Consider the following 22,954-nt stretch of genomic DNA (forward strand, 5'->3'; position numbering starts at 1 on the left):
ACAATGAGCTGCATATAATTTCAACTCATAGTTTGACATAAACAACCTAGTAAAATATGTACATCCTTCTATTTTTGTGTGCTAGTAGAAGACCCTTCACTGACTGTTGTCTGGAAACTGCTGACTAGCACATCCCTTTAAACTTGGCCCATGGCTGCACACCATGTTTTACAATCTTAAAACTGCATTGCTGGTGTAATACAAACAGCCAAAAATGTGCATTTAAAATGTGCATCCAAAATATTTAAAAAAGTAATATGTCTTTTCAATTGCAGTCTTTGGCACCTTTCACACCTGCCTTAGTTCAGTTTTTAAGTAACGCAGACCTGCAAACCTGTTTTTTTATGTAACACAGATATTATATAGTTAAATCATCAAAGAAACATTTGGCCATGAATCTTAAATCACAGCCTTCCCTACAAAAAAAAATTGAAAAGCCTGGGAGAAGTATACATGTTCAGGGTTAGGAGGCAAAGAAGATCAGCTGCTGTAAGGAGGAAAGACAGCACGGTAAGTTAAAAAGAGGTCTAAAATGATTTGAAATTTGTGCAATTTGGTGGGAAAGTGATTGATCTATGTGATAAATGAATTTAAAGTAGTGGCCTATCTCCATTAATGGGAGGTGGGGCACTGTATCATCCCCCAGCAGCTGACAATATAATATAAAAATAAATAGTAAACTCACCTCAATAATTTACTGTACAGGTTGATTTCGGATTATGGTGGCTTTGGGTAACAATTATTCTGCAGATAAGAATGAATTCATAAAGAACTAAATTTGTTGTTCGTTTTTAACTGGTGACTTCCTTTTTTATTTCACAGAGAAAGCAAATTAGTTTTGATGAAGATGAATAAGTAGCAGTTACCTCTAATTCTAAAGAAGAGTTCTGTGGGCCAATTTTCAATCATATAATGTTTTTGTGCTCTTTTTTTTTATTGTCAAATGAACAGCGGCAGTGAACTTAGTAAGCTCAGACATAGATAAGCAGCTGGCTGCTTAACTAATTCACTAATTAATTGATTAACTAATTGCAATTCCCTTCCTAAGTATGGCTGCCATCCATGTTGGATCAGGGAGTATAGTTGATGGGAGGGGAGCTGATACTTGGTGATCCCTCAGCAATGACAGCAGATGTCACCTAATGTAGTCCTAATGAGCCAGATATAACTTTTACGTTTGGAGACCATCATGAGCGAATTCTGCTTTAAAGTGGGCGGGACCGTTTAGACAGCTTACTGAGTGTTGCATTTCTAAACCAATCCAATGCTTCATGAATGTGGCACTGAAAGTAGGGATGGTGATTTTGAGGAGCAGTTGTGCTCTTCTTAACCTGGTCTGGCAAACATTAAGCTTCCGATTTACAATTAAATGTTTACAGTTGAAAAGTTACCTAAAAAGACCCCTATTAAACATGTAAATGTGTGTTACATGTGTGGAAAATGAACTGCATATGTTAAAAGTAAACAAAGTTTTGTAAGAGAGAAAGAGCTCCATAAAATCAGATTATACATTGGCATTTGAAGACATCAATGTAATAATGGTGAAATTGAACGATATGTTGTTGTAGGCGCTTGTGATACAAAGCGTCTATCGGATGTGCACTTTAAATGAATGAATAATTATCACACTGGAGTTTTTGCGTGGGTCGTAGGTAGTGTGGGGGTGCAGCTCCGGTAGCGGATGTGGGAGTTTCACATTTAGCATGTCTCCACTGGGAGATTAATTATCAATTAGTGTTGGCTATTTGTGCAAGCATTAATGTACTGTGTCATTATCAAAAACTGACAGATGTTTTAAGAATAAGGTCACCATACTCTACATACCCATAGTTAATGTTAGTTTTGTATTTTGTGATTTAAAGTACAGTACTATTGCTTCACTGCAATTTTAGGAATGAGTCTGAAATAAAATATTTAAAGAAGCGTACATTTTTTGCCAATATTTCCCTTAACTTTTCAGTTAAATCTTGGTGCTTGAAGGCTAGAGCTCTTTTAAGCAATTAATTGGTTGATTTTCAGTGACTCAATTTATGGAGTATGTGAACTTGAACATCCCACTATTCTTGATAAGTAGTTATTATGAATCAAGTTGATTACGTATATACAATATTATAATAGTTTACCCATTGAACAAAAATCAGAAATTTACCAATATTCATTAGTATTTATTTTTTTTGGTATTGAGTATTTGATGTTTGAGATATCTTTACATGCCATCACTTGGTAGTTGTACTGTATGAAAAATATGTTGATATTCATTTTGTGGCTTTTTTTTTATTTGGTGCTGATAGCCTAATACTGTACTTTGTGAAGCACAGTGTCTCTCCTTAACTTACTCACCTCATGCCTTCTTCCGTTCAATTACATATTTTCTGCCCCATCGGCTGCCTGTATATTCATACCACCAACACTGCTTTACATCACTCACTTGGGGTCAGAGAGAACACAATCTGCACTCACTTTCCCCGGCTCTATGAGTCAATCCAAGCCTGATCCTCCCCAAATCATGCTTGTGGCCAAGTACCCAAATGGCCAGTTCAAGTAAAGGAGCACGTCTCATAAGTGATACTCTTTAAGTGATTCATTATTTCACTCGCACAGAATTCAAGTAGTCTTTTGATGGACCACTCATCCCTTTCTCAAAATCCATTATTTTTACTTGGTCACAGCAAACCACAGCGTATCCCACATTGTCTGTTGAGAAATTCTCTCTGTGGTGTTGCTGCTCACTGGCTGAGGCCTTTGGATTACAAAGACGCTCTCTCATCTTAAACAGGTAAAGAACACCTCACCCTGCCATGAGGATAACACCCTTGTATACTGTACCAGTGTGCTTCTTTGTATGGTGTCAAGTTGAACAACCAAACGTCAGTTGCAAAGCAAGAGTTACCACGGACGAGGAGCCCATCCATCTCAGATCAAGTCACACACAGCTACTTGCATAGAATGGGTCAATCAGCTGACCAAAGTGTTTGTATTTGGTATATGAGTGGAAATCATAGAAAAACCAAGGTGATATGGGTAGCAATATGGGTGGCAATGACCAGACCACAATTTCAAACCCAGGTCTCACCACTGGGAGGTGGCAGTGACAATCATACTACTTTGCCACAGATCCCCAAATCCATAAAATAGCTTCCCTTAAAATAGCCATGGAGATATGTCTACAATCTTTCTTTTTTTTTCTCTTTCTGTTTCCACTGAACATTACATTTTTAAAGAACCTCCTAAACTTTTTTTTATATATACTGAAGTGTGTGTATGTCCTCAAGGGCTCGTTTATTGGAAAATGTTATAGTAAAAAATGACTGATCTAGGAAGGTCTATAATTTGGATGTGTCACTTTTTAAAAAAAAATAGTGGGTTCCTTATCAATTACATTTAACCAAACTCACTCAGTTTATTGAATACAATGAGGTGTACTGATGACATGAAGATTACAGAAAGACACACAAATCTATAAACAGGAGACAAACCGCAAAAGCCACAAAATCTGGAGTACTTTGTTTCCTAGCAAGCTCCATTAGTGAGGGCATGAACTTCTGTGATCTATTTTCTTCTAATTTCAGATTAAAGGAATGAAATCTTTTTAGAAAACTCATTTATCACCCTTTTATTTACCCATTAAGCCATGATACTACAGACAGATAAGAATTACAAATAGTGCTCTCTCTCAATGCTGACCTCCTGAGTTATAGAATAAGTTTAAGTTACTCTTCAATAGGTGACCTAAAGACAGAAGTTAGTCTTGGACTACAGTATATTTCTGAGCCTTGGACAAGTTTAAATTCTAACACACTAATTGGAACAAATGTTTTTTCCTTTAAGGTTTGAAAGGCGAGCTTTCTGTCTCTCTCTGTTAACTAACTACTATAGGGAGCCTTGGTTATCTAAAAGTATTAACTATGACCATTAAAGACATTATCTTATTTTGATAAATTAACAGACACAGAGAGTAGCTAGATGACAGTCAACACTGTACAGTTGATCATATATTCCAAGAGTGCCTTCCCAAAGGGCAGCACAGTGGTAGCGCTGCTGCCTCGCAGTAAAGACACCTGGGTTCGCTCCCCGTGTATGCGTGGGGTTTCCTCCCACAGTCCAAAGACATGCAGGTTAGGTGCATTGGCAGTCCTAAATTGTCCCTAGTGTGTGCTTGGTGTGTGTGTGTGCCCTGCTCTGAGATTTGTTCCTGCCTTGTGCCCTGTGCTGGCTGGGATTGGCTCCAGTAGACACCATAACCCTGTGTTAGGATATAGCGGGTTTGGAAATGACTGACTGCCTTTCCAAGTCCTTTTAGCTTCTTCAGCAACTTGGCATGTCATGGGAGGTGTTGGTATACAACACAAGTTATACCTTTCTGCTTTGTCCATCAACATATGTCTGGGTTATGGTCTGACATTGGGGAAACAACTCAATACAGCAGGGATCCCAAACTCTGGTCCTGGAGGACCACAGTGGCTGCAGGTTTTCATTTTATCCTTTTTCTTAATTAGAGACCTGTTTTTGCTGCTAATTAACTTCTTTAGAATTAACTTTAATTGCCCTGGGATTGAAGACTAAAACACCTTAATTGCTCCTTTTTCCTTAGTTAGCAGCCAAACAAAAATAAGATTACAAAATGAGTCATAACATGACCAGGAAACTGAGTCCATCATACAGTATCTGAAAATAAAAGTCTCAGGAATGATGATCTGTTCAGGTCCCCAAAACATTTTAACAGTTCTCTTAGAAAAGAGTAAATCAACAGATTTGGAAATGTATACCTTTGCACACTGAGAGCAGCAAAAAGCCATTGAATTATAGAACGGGTTTAATTAAAAACCAGAATCAGCATCTAATTAAGCAACTGGTTAGAGTGAAATTGGTTGGAGTTTGAGGTCCTGACTGAGGTGGTCTTCTGTTGGTTCACTCACTTCACATTTCATTTGCTTGGATGCCATTTTAGGAAAGATATGAAGCAATTCAGAGGAACAATAAAGGGAAACATTTCTTAAAAAAACAAGTCAATTAAAATGAAAGGAAAAGGAGTTAGGGCGGCATGGTTGCGCAGTGGGTAGTACTGCTGCCTCGCAGTTAGGAGACCTGGGTTCGCTTCCTGGGTCCTCCCTGCGTGGAGTTTGCATGTTCTCCCCGTGTCTGCGTGGGTTTCCTCTCACTGTCCAAAGACATGTAGGTTAGGTACATTGGTGATCCCAAATTGTCCCTAGTGTGTGCCCTGCATTGAGCTGGCGCCCTGCCCAGGGTTCGTTTCCTACCTTGTGGCCTGTGTTGGCTGGGATTGGCTCCAGCAGACCCTACGTGACCCTGTAGTTGGGATATAGCGGGTTGGATAATGGATGGATGGATGAAAACCTGCAGCCACCACAGCCCTCCAGGACTGGAGCTGGTGACCATTGTAATACAGGAATACCTCAATAATTATAGAAGTCAAATATACCGTCCATCAGGTCCTGCTTCTCCTTTTAGCATTTTAACACACACTTCACACCTTTGTTGTGAGGGGCATATGCTTCTGATGTTCAATCCATGTGGGATGTAGGTTCCTTATGCTGCTCGTTTAATATTGTAATGACCTGGGGGAAGAGTCCGACATGCCAGCAACGACTCACGACAGCAGATGGACCAACAGTTAGGATGCATATTCGCTGTGTCTGTGACCTGCCCTAATACCAATTGAAAAAGTGTTTTTATGCCAGCCTCTCCAGATAGTCCTGTCCTCACTAATAGGTCTCAAACACCTGAGGACCATATCCTTCTCAAGTCCAGATGCAGGGGGCGTTACACAGTTGTGGATTTCACTGGTGCATATCCTTGAATAAAGCAAAGATCTTGTCCTTCATTTTCAAAATTGTCATTATTATAGAGTGGGACTAGCCAAAATCACATGCGATAACATTAACCACTTTCATATTGTTTGATGAACTATTTCCAATTCAATGATACATCTTTTCTTCTTGGATTCCTCTACAGTGTTAGATTGGTGGTGTTCTGGAGCCATGCTGCACTTGATTTGATGAAAATATAGAAGCAAATGAGAAGCAAATGGAGACTGTCAATCCATTAGGCGACATTTGCAGCCACCTAGTATGCCATTCATGAAAATTAAGCACACTACAGGCACAATTTATGTAACTGAAACAGCACTCACTTTGAAATCCATCACCAGGACTCTGACACTTCTTGCAGTGCACAAGTACATGCCCTACCATGAAACTGTTGATCACATCTTCAGATTTTGGAGAAATAGGTTTTGTATAGTAAAATATATAGTACAGGTACAGTATATATAATTAATATAGGTTCATTGGATGGATCAGAAGTAGTATGAAGCCAAGTACATTTCTTTATATGATACAATATTTTTCCTCACAAGGATCTAATAGCTTTAGCTCACTTGAGCTGCTTACTGTTGAACATGCTAGACAGTTTTGTGGTGTGTGAAAGAGATTGCAGAAGAAATCCATATTAAAGTGGAATTAGGTAATGTTACAAAGGTGCTTTAAATTTGATTCATTACAAGATAAAAGCTGCCAATTCCTTTACTCTCCATTGGCATTAAAGCCAAAAATGGCCACTATCTTAATATGCAGTGGATTCATATAAATGTCAACCAATAAACAATACAAAAAGCTAGCAATTACTTTTCATCACTCAAAACCACATTCCTGTTCTCTTCTTATCACTTGCTGAAACCCAGCATGTCCATCAGCTATAGAAATAAATTGCTATTGATTAATCGTAGCATGGCCTCATCAGCTAATACGTATTCCTTATTTTTATTTCCTATTATTTTTAACTTCAGAAAGTGCTTAACTCTGATTGGTAGTGCAAGTATAATGATGATATTCAGGTAGACAACATTGTTGGCTTTTTCAAAAACGCAAGGCCATGCACTGAAACTGATTACAGCATTTATTATTTTTATATCACACACCCCTGAACTGATCAGCAATATTGTGCAGTATCTTTCCCCACTTTACTAAAGGGGGGAGCTTCAAATACTGTCAGAGGGTCCAGAAAGAACTGGATCCAAGGCCACAAAAGTTGCAAAACACTGCAATTCATTGAGACAATAAAATTGTTGTGCTAATTGGTTGGAGACACACACACAAAAAAAACCTTGTTTCCTCATAAAATTCATGCATGTTAGTAAAACACAACCTCCCTGATCGGAAGGCATGTCACTTATTCAGTAAAACTCCTGTTCTTGCCATGGCTCAATCTTATGCTCAATAATTTGTACTTAAGGATAAATATATAACCATGGTGATTTGATAGATTTCAGCATATTGAATCTCAGCAGAACTTCTGCTATTTTCAAATCACTCACTACCTCCTCAATTGTCCCTTTACCACTGGAATGTTAACCACTTCCTCAGATGTAAAAACTTCAGAAAAATTAAAGCTTAAAGCATTTGCTGTTTCACTGTGTATTTTAATTCCCCTCCAACTGCCATTTAGCTTCTCAAATTTTCAATTTGCATTGAAGTTGTAAGGCTTTACACCTTACACAACTATTTTTTCCTTTGCAGCTGTATCTCCTTACTTTTCCATGGTGGAGATTTTTTTAAAATTTCCTAATAATTCCAAATTTCTGGATGTACCTGTCCTCCATTATATCTATTTTTAAACCAGTTCCATTGCTCCTCAACTGAAATCACACTTGCAAGCTTTTCCCAATTAGATTTTGCCACATCTGCCTACAAATTGCCTTGTCACAGTTAAACTTTTAACAGTTTTACTCTTTGCATCTGTGCTCTACCAAAACACTGATAATTGTACTGTACTACAGTCACTTGACCCTAATGGCTCAATCACTTCAACATGCAAAATTATATCCTAATAATTACAAAATACTCAATCTAGCCAGGCTTCCTTCAACAATGGTGCTTTTAACATACTGTGTTTAAAAAGTCACCAATTATATCTAAAAACTCAAACAGTAACCTTTGTCGAGTATATATTTCATTGAAAGTGTGCCCATCTACAAAGTGTGATCCTCATCCACATCTTTAATTGGCCAAGTTTCAGATATTGCTATATCATAATTCAGCTCAGCTACATGCAGCTCCAACTCACGTTTAATAGTTGATCCTTCGGGCATTACAGCAAACTATTTTAACGTGTTCAATTTAATTTTGCACTTTGTGTTCGAATTAATGTTAATATGCATGACTCTTAACACTATTTTTGGTCCCTCTAACCCTAACCTCCCTGTACCCCTGAACTATTTCCTAGTCTAAACATATTAGTGCTTTTCCAATTCAAATATAATCTTGTTACGGTGGAACAGGTTTTGTTTGTTTTTAAAGGAGTCCAAATGCCTTATAAACCTATACCCTTTTATCCTACACCAAGATTTAAGCCACATTTTTAGCCTTCTGATCTCTTCAATCTTACCTGGACTGCTGTATGGCATTGTGGGTGGGCTCCTCCTTCTACAAGGTCTAGACAGGATAAAGAGAGTAGATGCTAGGTTTAAAAGGAAGCTTTAGGACTCAAGGATTTTATGGACCATCTCTGGCTTTTAACATCATTGGTTTTATTGGGTCATACAATGCATCACTTTTTCCACATTTTGTTATGTTACAGCCTTATTCCAAAATTGATTAATTTTTTTCCTCAGAATTCAACACACAACACCCCATAATGATAACATGAAAAAAGTTTGAGGTTTTTGCAAATTTATTAGAAATAAAAAAACTGAGAAATCACATGTACATAAGTATTCACAGCCTTTGCTCAATACTTTGTCGATGCACCTTTGGCAGCAATTACAGCCTTAAGTCTTTTTGAATATGATGCCACAAGCTTGGCACACCTATCCTTGACCAGTTTCACCCATTCCTCTTTGCAGCACCTCTCAAGCTCCATCAGGTTGGATGGGAAGCGTCGGTGCACAGCCATTTTAAGATCTCTCCAGAGATGTTCAATCGGATTCAAGTCTGGGCCCTGGCTGGGCCACTCAAGGACATTCAAAGAGTTGTCCTGAAGCGACTCCTTTGATATCTTGGCTGTGTGCTTAGGGTCATTGTCCTGCTGAAAGATGAACCGTCACCCCAGTCTGAGGTCAAGAGTGCTCAGGAGCAGGTTTTCATCCAGGATGTCTCTGTACATTGCTGCAGTCATCTTTCCTTTATGCTGACTAGTCTCCCAGTTCCTGCTGCTTAAAAATATCCCCACTGCATGATGCTGCCACCACCATGCTTCAATGTAGAGATGGTATTGGCCTGGTGATGAGCAGTGCCTGGTTTCCTCCAAACGTGACACCTGGCATTCACACCAAAGAGTTCAAACTTTGTCGCATTAGACCAGAGAATTTTGTCCCTCATGGTCCTTCAGGTGCCTTTTCGCAAACCCCTGGCGGGCTGCCATGTGTCTTTTACTAAGGAGTGGCTTCCGTCTGGTCACTCTGCAGCAATCCACCAATCAGGCTTGTATGGTAGAGATGGTTGTCCTTCTGGAAGGTTCTCCTCTCTCCACAGAGGACCTCTGACTGAGTGACCATCAGGTTCTTGGTCACCTCCCGGACTAAAGCCCTTCTCACCCGATCGCTCAGTTTATATGGCCGGCCATTTCTATAAAGAGTCCTGGTGGTTTCGAACTTCTTCCTCTTCCGGATGATGGAGGCCACTGTGCTCATTGGGTCCTTCAAAGGAGCAAAAATTTTTCTGTAACCTTCCCCAAATTTGTGCCCCGAAACAATCCTGTCTTGGAGGTCTACAAACAATTCTTTTGACTTCATGCTTGGTTTGTGCTCTGACATGAACAGTCAGCTGTGGGACCTTATGTAGACAGGTGTGTGCCTTTCCAAATCATGTCCAATCAACTTAATTTACCACAGGTTGACTCCAATTAAGCTGCAGAAACATCTCAAGGATGATCAGGGGAAACACAATGCACCTGAACTCAATTTTGAGCTTCATGCCAAAGGCTGTGCATACTTATGTACATGTGATTTCTGATTTTTATTTTTAATAAATTTGCAAAAACCTCAAGTAAACTTTTTTCACATTGTCATTATGGTGTGTTGTGTGTAGAATTCTGAGAAAAAAATGAATTTAATCCATTTTGGAATAAGGCTGTAACATAAAATGTGAAAAAAGTGATGCGCTGTGAATACTTTCCAGATGCACTGTACATTGCGAATCTTTTTAACCTTCAGCATTTCAATGGATTTACATAAAGAATATTTTGCACTGCACAATTTGTCCCTGGATGGATTATCAACAAAAGCACTGTTCAACTCTTTGCACCTAATCCTTGCTGTGTGGGTCTTCACCTGCCAAACTCATCCTTTAGTTATCGATGGTGTAAGAGACTCCCAGACAGAGTTGGCTCAAAACACCATCACATTTGGTGGCAACAGTGGAATGAGCAATGTGGGATAGGTGCCTAACATTTAAAAGAACCTACGAGAGACTCAAGCCTGAAGAGGAGGTTTTCAGATTTTAAGTTCTTAATGGACATTTACTTGATACTGTTTTTAAACATCTTTTTGAAGTTCTTGAGGAAGCGCTTGAGTTGTGTTTAAGAAATGGGGGGTTGTTTTAATCTACTTATTGTTTTTAGTACACCTGAGGAACCAGTTGAACTGGGTTGGATGAAAGGTGGAGCCTTCCCATGCAACTGGGTGCTTACACAGGGACTCCACCACTGAGCAATAGGTGGTCCTTTCTAAATAATCACACCACAAGAAGGTGTAGGTGAGCACACGTATGTTTCATTCTGTGGTTCATAGAAGTGGGGCGTTGGCCACACCTCAACCATGTGGAGGTAGGCGGATCACTCAGCCCTGGGTACCTGCACCCACTTAAACAACCTTGATAAAAGGAGCCTGCATAGGACAGAAAGGGTAGGAATGATCTCAGAAGAGAATACACTGGCCAGAGCGAAAAGCAATCAATGAAAAACAGTAAGATAGAGGTGCTTCAAAGGAGACAAGGAAAAAATGAGACTGTGATAACGAGAAAGAGCACCTGTGCTGAAAAGAGAGAGATAAAAGTGGTTTGTTGTGAGCCTCAAGACCACAACAGCCCGAGGCTAAGGAAGGGGTGCTCCTACGGAATTCTTACCTGGGAGTTGGAATAACCAGAAATATGTCACAGACACGGGGGGGTTGTGGGGATATGTGTGAAGCCGAAATCGTAAGCCCTATTGTGAGCCATTGGCAGCAGAAACCCAGGGCTTTGATTTGAAGATTGACTGCACCTGTCAGTCGGTGTCTCCTCCACAGACCTAAGCAGAACTTCAGAGGGGACTACCTTCTCAGATCTGCTCTGCAGCTTGGTATGTAACTTTGATAAAATCGCATCCTCTAGCACTGATGAATTCATTTATTGTAGGCTGCCCTTCCATTGAAGTCAAGGGCATCAGCTGGAATGTACTGAAACTTGCTCAATGAAGTACATCCAAAAAAAAAAGTGACTGCACTTTTTGGCTCATCTTGGTGTGAATCAGCCTTTTCCTCCCAGTAATAATACTAATGCAAGTCCAAATACCAATCCACCCAGACCAATGACCACTTCGAGACCTGCTTAAGATAAGCTACTTCAAGGTTATGAAAACCTGGCCAATTCCATGAAGTGCAAGTCATCAGAATTGGTTCTTTTAAACAAAGGGATGTTTTTGGGATTTGGTATATCATGTTGAGCAGACCATTTTAAAAGTAGACTGCAAGTCAACAAAGTCAGGACACTCCTACTTTAAGAGTCTACATTATGTCTGGAGATACCAGTTTGTTGTTTATGCTAAAAGGTAGTGAATGTCCCCCACATGAGTAATGCGTTTGAATAGCCTAATTAGTACTTAAGTGGATAGAATAGGCTTGTGCTTCTGTGCTTAAGTGAAAAGGTATAAGAGTAGGCCAATTCATAAACCAGATGAGTCACACTTACCCCAAGATAATGCGGTCTTTAAATCCAATTTCTTTCCAGAAACATGAATCCTCAGCATGAAGGTAAATCAGCAAATCAATGATATTCCTACTAAACTCCTTCATTTTAAATTATAGTACCAAACGTGATCAGATCATTTGCTCCTTGCCCAACTATAGTTTAATAAAAAAATCCACACATGCAGACTCTTTTCTATGACATGTTCCTACTTACTGTTTACTGTTTAAACGTACATGACCAAAGAAATTTACTAGGGCTGTGCAAGTAACGCATTAACACAGAGTTATTTTATCACACGTTAATGCACTTTATTTTGAAAGCCTCAGTCTCACTAGCGATCGATACAGATCAATGGATCTTGTTACAGCACTTTCATACGCTTTTGCTAGAAGTTAGCTTTGTTGATTTGACGTCATTCCACGTCCCAAGAGCCAGCTGCTGTAGCCGAGGTTCGAACCACCAAGGTCCTCGCCTTCGGCCAGCACCCAACTCACACTGTACCTGACCTCCTTGGCCCCTCCCATAGGTGGTGAACCTTTGGGAAGATGGACCCATGTTGCCTCTTTGGGCTGTGCCTGGCCAAACCCCAAGGTTGCAGGCTCAGCCACCAGGTGCTCATCATCAAGTCCCACTTCCAGGCCTGGCTCTAGAGGGCGGGGGCGCCCCGGTGACGCGCATCTGCATGAGGGAAAGCACTGTCAATTTTTCTCTTTATGGCATGTTTGCTGAACCGCTCGTTGTCTCATCCCTCACATAGGACCAGTTTGCCTTGGGTGCCAATATTTGGGCATAAAGGCCCGGACAACAAAACTAGGATCATTGGGACACGCAAACCCCTCCACCACGATAAGGTGGCAGTTCGAGGAGGGGCATCTGCATCGAGAGGAGTCAGATGAGGCGGCTCAGGCATTTGATCAGGATGCCTCCCTGGTGAGGTGTTCCGGGCACGTCTAAACAGGAGGCGGCCCCGGGGAAGACCCAGGACACGCTGGAGGGACTGTGTCTCTTGGCAAGGCCTGGGATCACCTCGCGATTCCCCCAGAAGAGCTAGAAGTGGTGGCAAAGGAGTGGGAAGTCTGGGTATCTCTGCTCAAGCTGCTGCCCCCGCAACCCGATCTTAGATAAGCAGAAGAGGATGGATGGATTTGACCTCAATTTCCTGCATGTGCATGAGTAGCAATGAGCAAACAGCTTCTACAATGATATGTGGAGAGATACCAAAGTGAATTCTCAAAGCAAAACTTATTTCTGAATTGGACTGATTTGTTGGGTCTCCGATTTTGATGCAAGTAAGGTACCGGCCTCAGCTGATTGGTCCCCAGCTGACTGTGGTACTGAACATGTTAGTGTAGCTAAGGCACCTATGACAACATTCGCCTGGGAGGACGGACAGACACTTATGACAGGAGGTACAAACCATATTGTGTCTCACTACAACTGCCACCCCCACCCACCTGTCTCACAAAGACAGCCAGCCATCTTTTTTCAGATAAAGAAAGTAGATTTAGAAATGTTAACTTGCTGTTGCTTGGAAGGTGCCTGTTTTGATTGAGACACACACACACACACACACACATATATATATATATATATATATATATATATATGTGTGTGCGCGTGCACAAAACCACGCTTTTATCAAGGTTTCCGTCGGGTAGTCTTTTGAAACGAAATTTTCCTCCAATCAGTCCTAGCAACGCTCTTTCTTCCGACTTACATTTTTGTAGCTCTGATGTGTGCATCAATGTAATCAGTGTACCAGGAAATCATGCATTGACAGAAGTTCCCCTTTGCTTGGAATGCAAAGTGTGATTAAATGCGGTATTTTTTAACGCATTATGGAGCACATGCATCGAAGCTTCTTAGCTGTGCTTGTGCTAAGAAAAGGAAACATTTTAAAAATAACGTAACATGATTGTCAATGTAACCTTTTGTAAGTAGTGCCTGGAGGATTCAGAGTGTGGAGAAATTCTAGAGACAGTCTCTCGGAATTTGCATAAGCACAGCTCTTCACAAGCAATTTTAACTTAGTTACAAAGTGATCAAAACTCTCGTTTATACCCTGTGTCCTCTCATTAAACTTGTATCCCGTATTAGCCGTGGGCATGACAAACGCCAGCGGCAGCCTGTCTATGAACTTATTTTAAAACTTTAGGTTTACACCGTGCCTTGTTTCCGAAGTAGCGGCACTCATGAATATGCTTGTATGTGTCACTCGCTCGCTTCTTATTGTTTCGCTGCCTTCTTAATTGTATAATGCATGTTTTCTTTAGCGCCATTTGGAGCTCTTCCTTGTTTTCTATGTACTGCGTTGACAGTCAGTTCACGTGATTACGTGGGAGGCATGATGTCACACGAAACTCTTGGCAGAAACTCTATTGGCAGTAGCAAATAGCTTTGGTTATACATTAAAGTAATCAAATATAAAAGTTCAGATTTACAAGAAATATTTTAACTGCTACTATGTAAAGGGAATACTGCTGTTAAAGTTCTTATTTGTTTAAAGTGTTTGCAAACCAAATACATGCAATACACTACTTTTGACATTATTGAATTTTGCACGTAATGTTACTGTTGTGATGCAATCATTCGATTAATCGCGATTAAAAATTTACAAAACAAAATTTAACTTTACCTTACATATCATATGCAGCCTTGAACACAAACTAGTACTGAACATGCAAAGAATAAACTATGTCACAAAAAACAGATTTTGTGATGAAACTTTTAAATTTAAGTTCAATAAGAAAATATAGAAAAATTGTGACAGTAGGCAACAGAAGACATACCTATCAGAACCACAACTGGTAACACTGCCTTTTAGATATAGTGATGCCTTTTTTGGGGGGTAAACAGGTGAAGAGGATGAGAACTATAGGCACTCACTATAACTTAACTCCTCATGGAAAAAGTAAACAAGTTGGGCATGGCAAATCCTTGCAAAAGGCAGGAAACCTGCGGAGAACTTACCAACTATCCAACTGAGGGTTATTTTAAAGTTTTTAAAATGAGATAGAGGAGATTCACAAAATTTAAAAATAAAATTACAAGCAAGTTCAAAATATACCCTGCTGACACTGAACTGTAGAAACCCACTATAGGCCATGAAGATCTGGGCAACAGTCACGGTCTTAATATCTCCCATGGGCACAGACATTTAAAAATCCAAAGCAAAACAAATAGGCATTACCTTGTACATTGCACGTGTGCCACAATTTACCTATTGTTGCAGCACTTCCAGGAAGACTTCATTTTTAAATTACCATTTCGATTCAAGATAGCAGATGAAGCAATTAGTAACCTGAGTAAAAGGCCGGGTAATTTAAAAAAAATCCCCTAAATGTAATAAAAAATGTGTTAACATTTTTTTCATATGTGGTAACAAGCAGAGACAATTTTATATATTTATATATGCATGGTATATTTTGTACACTTTTTAAATTTTCCAGCATCATTAGAAATAATGTAACAGAACACAAGTATATATCTTCACATAATTCTAACCACAATTCACACTGAATACATGGGATAATTTCCTTCCACAGTACAAGAAAAAAAAAAAAAAAGTAAAAAAGTTAATTAGGATTCCAGGCATGATTCCATATAACCATACAAGCTTAGGCTTACATGGAATAAAATGTGCATTCATAAGTGTGTCTCAGGTTTAGATGTGAAAAGCAAATAAAAAGGTGCTTTTATTTCTCAAAGTATTTCCAACTTAAAAATATCAAAAAATCTGAATACAAGAAAAACTTCTTAAAGTACCACAAAACTGCCCAAACTTTTTAATTAGACAAACCGGTCTGCTTCAGAATAAGATTAACACAAAAAAGGTACAACAAAAAAAAAAAATCTAAGCACAACACTACAAGAAGCAGCATTTTAACTATCATGATTTATATTAAACTCTAGCCTCCAAAAAGAAACTGAAGTTCCAAGAAAGTACAGTATAAAAGTGCTTTAATAAGTACAAAAATATCCAGGACACAGTCTAACTGTACATATTTCCTTACATTTTTTAGCTAATATAAGCACTCAAATGTAACATTTAGGGATAACAGCTCAAATTAAGTCTAAAATATTTATATATCAAACAGTTCCCTTGAGAGAATTAAGGAAAGGAAAAAGGAAAACCACCACACATGCATTACAAATTTGAGAAATCAAGGGCCAGCAAACAAATGCTATTTTATTAATCAAAAGTGTCAACATTAAAGTACTGTACTCAAAACATGTGAAATCACTGAACTGCAGAACTTAACATTTATATATTAAACCGTTCCAGTGAGATAATTGTTCAGTTTAATACAAAGGAAAAACACCACACATCTTATTACAAATTTGAGAAATCAAGGGTCAGCACACAACTGCTACATGACTAACCAAAAGTTTCAACATTAAAGTAAAGCACTATACTCAAAACGTGAAATAATCACTAAACTGCAGAACTGTTTGTAGAGCCGTTTCATTCCCAAAGGTCCTCATTTGTATCCTCTGAAGGGTTCATTGGGCCATTCAGACTTCCAAGATCTTTACTGAAGCTTGAACTCTGCAAAGACTTGAGAGAGGAACACATTTTAGGCAGGAATTAATTCACTATTGTGAATATATAGCAGGTTTAGTTTCTTATACTTTTTCAAAACACAAACATCAATCATTAAAAAAAAAAAAAAAGTGTTTACATTTTATAAGTTTACAGATTAGTGCAAAAAGAAAATCAATTCACAAATTAATGACTAAGACATGAAAATTGTTTAAAGGTTAAGTTCAGTATTTTAAGTTGAAGTTATTTCTTCACAAACATGGTATATATGGAGAAGTGTTCTAAAGTTGAGTGTTTTTGTGTAAACTTTAAAAATTACATGGCCAGTCTTGCCGTTTTATTATGGAACACCGGGGACACTTAGAAAACAAATGCCTAAAAAAAATATTCTGAATATGTTCATTGCTCAAGCAAAAAGTTGAGCATTAATCCATACATTGAAATTATATACACATTGCAAAATAGCTTACATATCAATTTTCAAACAAAACACCATTATGAAATAGAGGCAAAACCCAGCTGTGTGCACTCCCTTGGTGCTGATCTTTCTTTGCAATAATCTCGCCCCAAAAAAAGTGGTTTCCTTTCAAAATAGGAAATCAAAGTAAACTGCTCATGCCACATAATATGGTGTTAATTTACTCCCATATTTATTTGAAAATTCCTCCCAGGAAGGCCACTAACATACTGTAAATGTTTCTAAACTCTCGAGACTCCCTTCGATGGGACGACACACTGAAGATCATCCCGAAGCGTGATCGCCACATCTGTGGAAGACAGCCAATCAATTGCCAGGTCAAATGTAGCAACTCACCGTGAAAGCAAATCCGAAAAGATCAGTCAGCCACGACCCTGCCCGATTTCTGTGGTTAGGAGTGGTAGATCCCGGTGAAATAACCGTGCTGTTCCTGTTTCAATCGGAATAAAAGCTGGTTCTGCTAAAGGACTGAGACTCAACCTCATGTTTTGAAATGCAAGACAGGGACTCGCACATCACAATAAGCAAATAAAAAACATCCTTACCTTGAGAAAAATAGTACCAGCAAACATCCAACAGAAACATGGAAGTCATACTTTCTAATATAAAAATTTAAGATGCGTTAGTAAGTTTATAGAGAGACTTCTCTTTTCCAGTGGTGCTTCATGCCACATAGCATACATTGCAAAATGCAACGACTAGCTATATATTTAAAATTTAAATTTTAGATCACAATTTTGCACGAGTAATGCTTATAATACTTATGTCATATATGTGAAGAAATAACTACAGCAGAGGACTTTTTTGCCTTTAGAATTCAAATAAAATTAAGCATACTAAAATAATTTTTTTTTTTTTTTAGGAAAAGCACATATGCGGAAACACATACACATTACCTACCTGCAGTCAGATGGCATTACTGATTCAACTTTATTTTATACATGCTTATATTGTCTGATACATGTTGTATACTTATATATGATATTTACATATTCAACGTTTAACTTGGAACAGTAATTCCATAATTGCCATTATTTTGAATCTGTATCTTGCAGTCTGGTAATGTAATACATCTCCTGCACAAATGGGAACAGCCACAAACACTTAAATTTAAGTGCATGGTATAATGCACCTGCAGTGATTGTCTGAAGCTTTCTAGAATTTAGATGAATGTTCAGACTTAAATATATTAAATGTATATTTTGCTTCATGTCTTACACTCCAGCAATTTTCTTTTTTTTTTGACTCAAGATAACAGCATCTTCTAGGGTTGAACCACGGAATTTAAAACAGTGAGCTTAACAGTTTAACAAATATCTGATTAAGCATAATAGCAAGCTATTAAGGTGACTAGCTTTTATATACAGCACTAATAACTGAGCTCAAATTATGCACATTATACACTCACAAATGGACTAATGAATCTTATATTCAGCTTAATTTTAAGTTGATATCTATAGTCAAGACCTTAAGGAAAAAAAAAAAAAACGTTTATTGGAATTAAATTAGTGATCCATATATCAAAATGAATTTGTCCCCTGGGGAAAACTTGGCTTTTTAAAGAAGTTCTTTTATAAGGACAGACAAATATTGTATATACACATGCATGCACACACACACCAGTCTGAGCACACACCATGAATAAAAAAGAAAATTTGACTTGGCTGTCACAGTGAGGCATTACACTGGCATACTGCTGTTGGTATAAAGGGAGGACCAGTAGCGGCTGCTAGAAAAACTTCTGCTGAATAATTCATTGGCTGAAAGTGCTGTGTGAGGTAGCAGATGTTTATAAAGGGGATCAGTTTTGTTGTAATTCTCCTTTTCTACTACCCCCAGGGGGTCCAAAGTGTGGCCTTTTAATTAGCTTGTTGATTTGGAGGGCCTCTTTCAGTGATGTTACTAGCCTAACACACCTCAGTGTAGAAAACTGCACTGGAGATCAGAGTTGTAGATGTGAAGGATATCACTTTCCACATTAAAGGAATGCAGTCCCTTAAGCGAAAAGGGCCTGCTCTGCACTTCCTTGTATACACAGCCCCTCCATTTTTCATAGACTAGTCAAACCTGTCATTAATATGAACCAATTGTTAAATGGAAACACTGAATAGTCAGCAGGAAAAAAGTAATTTGCACAATGTTGTGCATCTGAATTAAAGACAGGACTCTTGATCAATGAACGAGAGATTTTCAAACAAAGCATTATGGGAATGACATCTATCCTATTACAATGAATGTCTCCTTTTTATGAAGTAACTTCATATTTTAGCAACGCACGCACTCATTTTGCATGTCTGATCATATGAATGGATATGGGACACGTGGATCATGCAACAGAAGTTACATGTGAATTTTTTTTTTTTTTTTACTATTCTCACACTGTTACATGGGGCAAGCAACATTTACAAATAGTTTGGGTGGAGTATTTTTACAGAGTCAACAGTAACAGTACTGTAAGGTATATTACAAAAAAAAAGCATGAAATCCATGAAGCCGTTGTGGTAGCTACCACCAGGAAGACTGTTACTATTGCAGTACAATACATGGTATAGTATTTTACTTTTGGGGTGTTCTATACATAGAACTGTAATGATTATACAAATTCTAGATAGTACATCTGTATGTTATTGGTAAGGCTTGTGATGAACAGTATACAGTGATCCCCCGCTATATCACGCTTCGACTTTCGCGGCTTCACTCTATCGCGATTTTTTCTCATACATGCTTACGTCACTACACATGCGCTTTCTGAGAACTTATCTAAACCCCACGATGGCTCCTAAACATGCTGCTTTTCTAAGCCTTCTGACAATAAAACTAAGCGCCGGAGGAAGATGCTTACTATCCAGGAGAAGGTGAAACTCTTGGATATGATCAAAGACGGCAATACCCTACAAAAGCCTCCTCACGCATATGAAAAGACAGCGCCAGCAACTTTCTATCAAGATGTTCTTCAGCCGCGCACCCCGACACTCATTGCCTACTCCTAGTACTCCTTCAGGGGAAAAAGACAATGACGCACCTGCTGAAGATACTGCACCACCTGAAGACTCTCCTACTGAGATCGTGCCTTCATAGGTTAGTGGTTGTGTGTAAGAACTGCGTTTTTGTGTGTGTGTGTAATTAAATGTACAGTACAACAATCTACTATATAAAAGCGGTCGGGATTGTCCTTCTGTCCCGTTAGTGCAAAGCGTAGCGGTGTTCCGCTTATCACAGACTTACTACTTGCGGCACGATGTGAGCAGAGTTCTGGTGCTCCCATTGTTCCCTTGCTTTTGTGCGCGATGCTCTGGAAAAAGAGACAAAATTATGTCTCTGGAAATAATGTTGGGAGTACAAATGCCTCAACGCGTAGTAAATATCAGGGGAGATGGTGCTTGCTTATTCTCATCTATAGCTTATTTAGTGCATGAAACTCCGTCTTTAGCGGTACAAATTCGGGCTGACAGTGTACGTCTTTGGACAGGCACTCGAGGGGATAAAAAAAAAAAACGTAGGTTTTCGGGAGATGTTATGAATGGGCACTGATGTTCTCATTCCCTACACTTACATGCCTGATGTACACATGAAACACACAAATTGAGGATAAAAGTCGGTCGCCTTAAAAGGCGGGTGAGCCTAGTAATATGATATTTGTAACGTCTAATATGTCTTATTTTCTCTTATTTTGTCTAATATATTGGGTAACACGAGTGTAATGGTGACTAAAGGGTGTTATTTCATGTGTAGAGGGCTCTAATAATGTTAAACGTATTTAGAAGGTCGTAAACAGGTTTTCTATACTCTAAAACTGCAAAAATATTCGATTTGTAAATAAAGAATCCTACTTCGCGAAAATTCATTTATCACAGTAGAGTCTGGAACGGATTAACCGTGATAAACGAGGGTTCACTGTACTATTAGGAGGTGAGATGGGGGCCCTCAAAATGTATTAGCATCCCTAATTACTGCTAACCCCAAGGTGAAATACTGTCTTTTCACAATGTCACCTTGCATTTGTGAATTAATCAACTAGCCGTGTGTGTAGTTGAGTGTGAACTGCAATGAGCAAGACTATGTTCTAGCAAATTTGCAGAAAATTAAGACTTTTCTTTCCACTTCCTTATAATAAAACTTGCATCGGCAGACATCACGTATCACTTCAGATGAAAGCATGATTGTTCATCACTTAAAAGTAAAGAGCGATTATTAAAATTATGGAACACATACTTTTCGGGTATCCACAGCTGCAAAGACTGGTCCTCTTGGATTGAACCCTGTTGTACCATGAGCACTGAATGCTATTTCTTCCAGCCAAGCAGGAACTTCTTGCTGAGCCTATATTTATATAAAGAAAAAAATAAATAAAAATTCATAGTAGAATTTTATTTAAAAAAAATTGAGAATATAAAACATACATCTGAAAGAACTTTCACCAAGGAACGGGCAATAGGAATGTCACAGTTTGGGTCAAAAAACGATACAGCTTTGCCAGTATTTCCACAGCGTCCAGTACGTCCAATGCGATGTACATACTCATCAATTGAACTAGGAAGGTCAAAGTTAACAACATGCTGAACATGTTCAATATCAAGACCTCTAGCAGCAACAGAAGTGGCAACCAGGACTGGGCATTTTCCTGTACGAAAATCTCCAAGAGCTTGTTCCCTTTCCCTCTGCTCTCGGTCCCTTAATATAAGCATAAACAGTTAATTTATAATTGTATAAACTGGATGACAAAAAATAAGTACAGTAAAAGCTGAAACTGTTGGAATTTGTTGCTTGTCAATTAAAGTGAACATATTAATCAGTTCAAACATGGAGCATTTATAAATCAAACAAATATTAAAATATTAATTTTTATTGAGCATGTCAAATTTTAACATTTAAAAATCTGAAATATTTAAAAATACACATTTACTCTCTGCATAATGGAATCATGTACAGCCTTGGATTTATTGAACAGTATATTTCCCTGGCAGCATTCTAGTAAAATGTATACTTTCTCTTTAGCTCCGACTTCTCTCATCTAGAACAGCAAAATGTACATACAAGATTATACTGAACTAAGCTCTGTTGATCTTGCATGGATTCAAATGTTATGAGTAGCTAATAACCGACTGATGAACTGCAAATATACCTTCAGTGGAGAACCTGTGATCAAAGAACTTTTGGGGGAAATTTTAAGAGTACATGCACTAAGCACAAATTCAAGAGAAACACCCTATGTAATTCAGTTCTTTCATAGCAGCAAACAAATGATTTGAAATGCTATGCAATAAACAGAGCTCAAAGGTTTGAGCTTTGCTGTGGTGTGAAAAACCATGAGCCCTGATTTACATTTTTATTCTGCTGCCATCTAGTGGCTGAAATTTCATGCTTCAAAAAATCCTTAATATTTCTATTCATTTAGCCACCCTAAAGTAACTTATCGATGCTCATGAGTGGGGCAAACGAAAACTGAGACAGTGAAGAGGTGGTATGTTCCTTTTCGCCAAATTGGGTCTACTAGTAAATGGTGTCTAATGATGCCACCTCTGCATGTTATCAAATATCAGTGCTCTACAGATCTGTCATTGCAATATTGATCATTTACTGTTTTACAGCTCATCACTTTAGGTGATCTACTTTAAAATGGCCTGCTACACTTGTTCAAAACAATCCCTAGACTCAGGTTACTCAATTATGCTGACCTTCTTTGTATGCCACTTTGGATAAAAGCAGCTAAGCAAATTAGTGTACATAAAATAAAATTAAAATAACTATCGTAACCTTAAGCCCACATGGACTGAAAATAGAATGATCAAATCACACTGATTGTCTAGTTTTATTGGTTACAGCACAACAGACTAAAGTAGGCTATAATTATACAGTATACAATTAACATAGCATGTCTACATGGGGGGGGGGAGATGGTGTAAGTGAGGTACAAGTAATTCTACTCTGTTGTCTGCTCTTTAAATGCTTAGACATGCACAGCACCTCTCCATGCTGTTTCAGGTCAATTAACCATCCATGGGCGACTGAAAAAGCTTGACAGCAGGAGTATTC

At 38.5% G+C, this 22,954-nt stretch overlaps 1 protein-coding gene across 1 annotated transcript in view; it reads right to left on the minus strand.

Moving 5' to 3' along the window:
* Positions 1–15,325: 15,325 nt before the first annotated feature.
* ddx4 (DEAD (Asp-Glu-Ala-Asp) box polypeptide 4) overlaps positions 15,326–22,954 on the minus strand; it is a 73,689-nt gene continuing 66,060 nt past the window's right edge. The window contains exons 20-22 of the mRNA XM_039758763.1: positions 21,322–21,592; positions 21,134–21,241; positions 15,326–16,458 (exon numbers count right to left, since the gene is read on the minus strand). Of these exons, the coding sequence (XP_039614697.1) occupies positions 16,366–16,458; positions 21,134–21,241; positions 21,322–21,592 (472 nt within the window). The 3' untranslated portion in view covers positions 15,326–16,365. The remainder of the gene's footprint in view (positions 16,459–21,133; positions 21,242–21,321; positions 21,593–22,954) is intronic.

Source organism: Polypterus senegalus, chromosome 7, assembly GCF_016835505.1.
Source record: "Polypterus senegalus isolate Bchr_013 chromosome 7, ASM1683550v1, whole genome shotgun sequence".
NCBI classification, from domain to species: Eukaryota; Metazoa; Chordata; class Cladistia; order Polypteriformes; family Polypteridae; genus Polypterus; species Polypterus senegalus.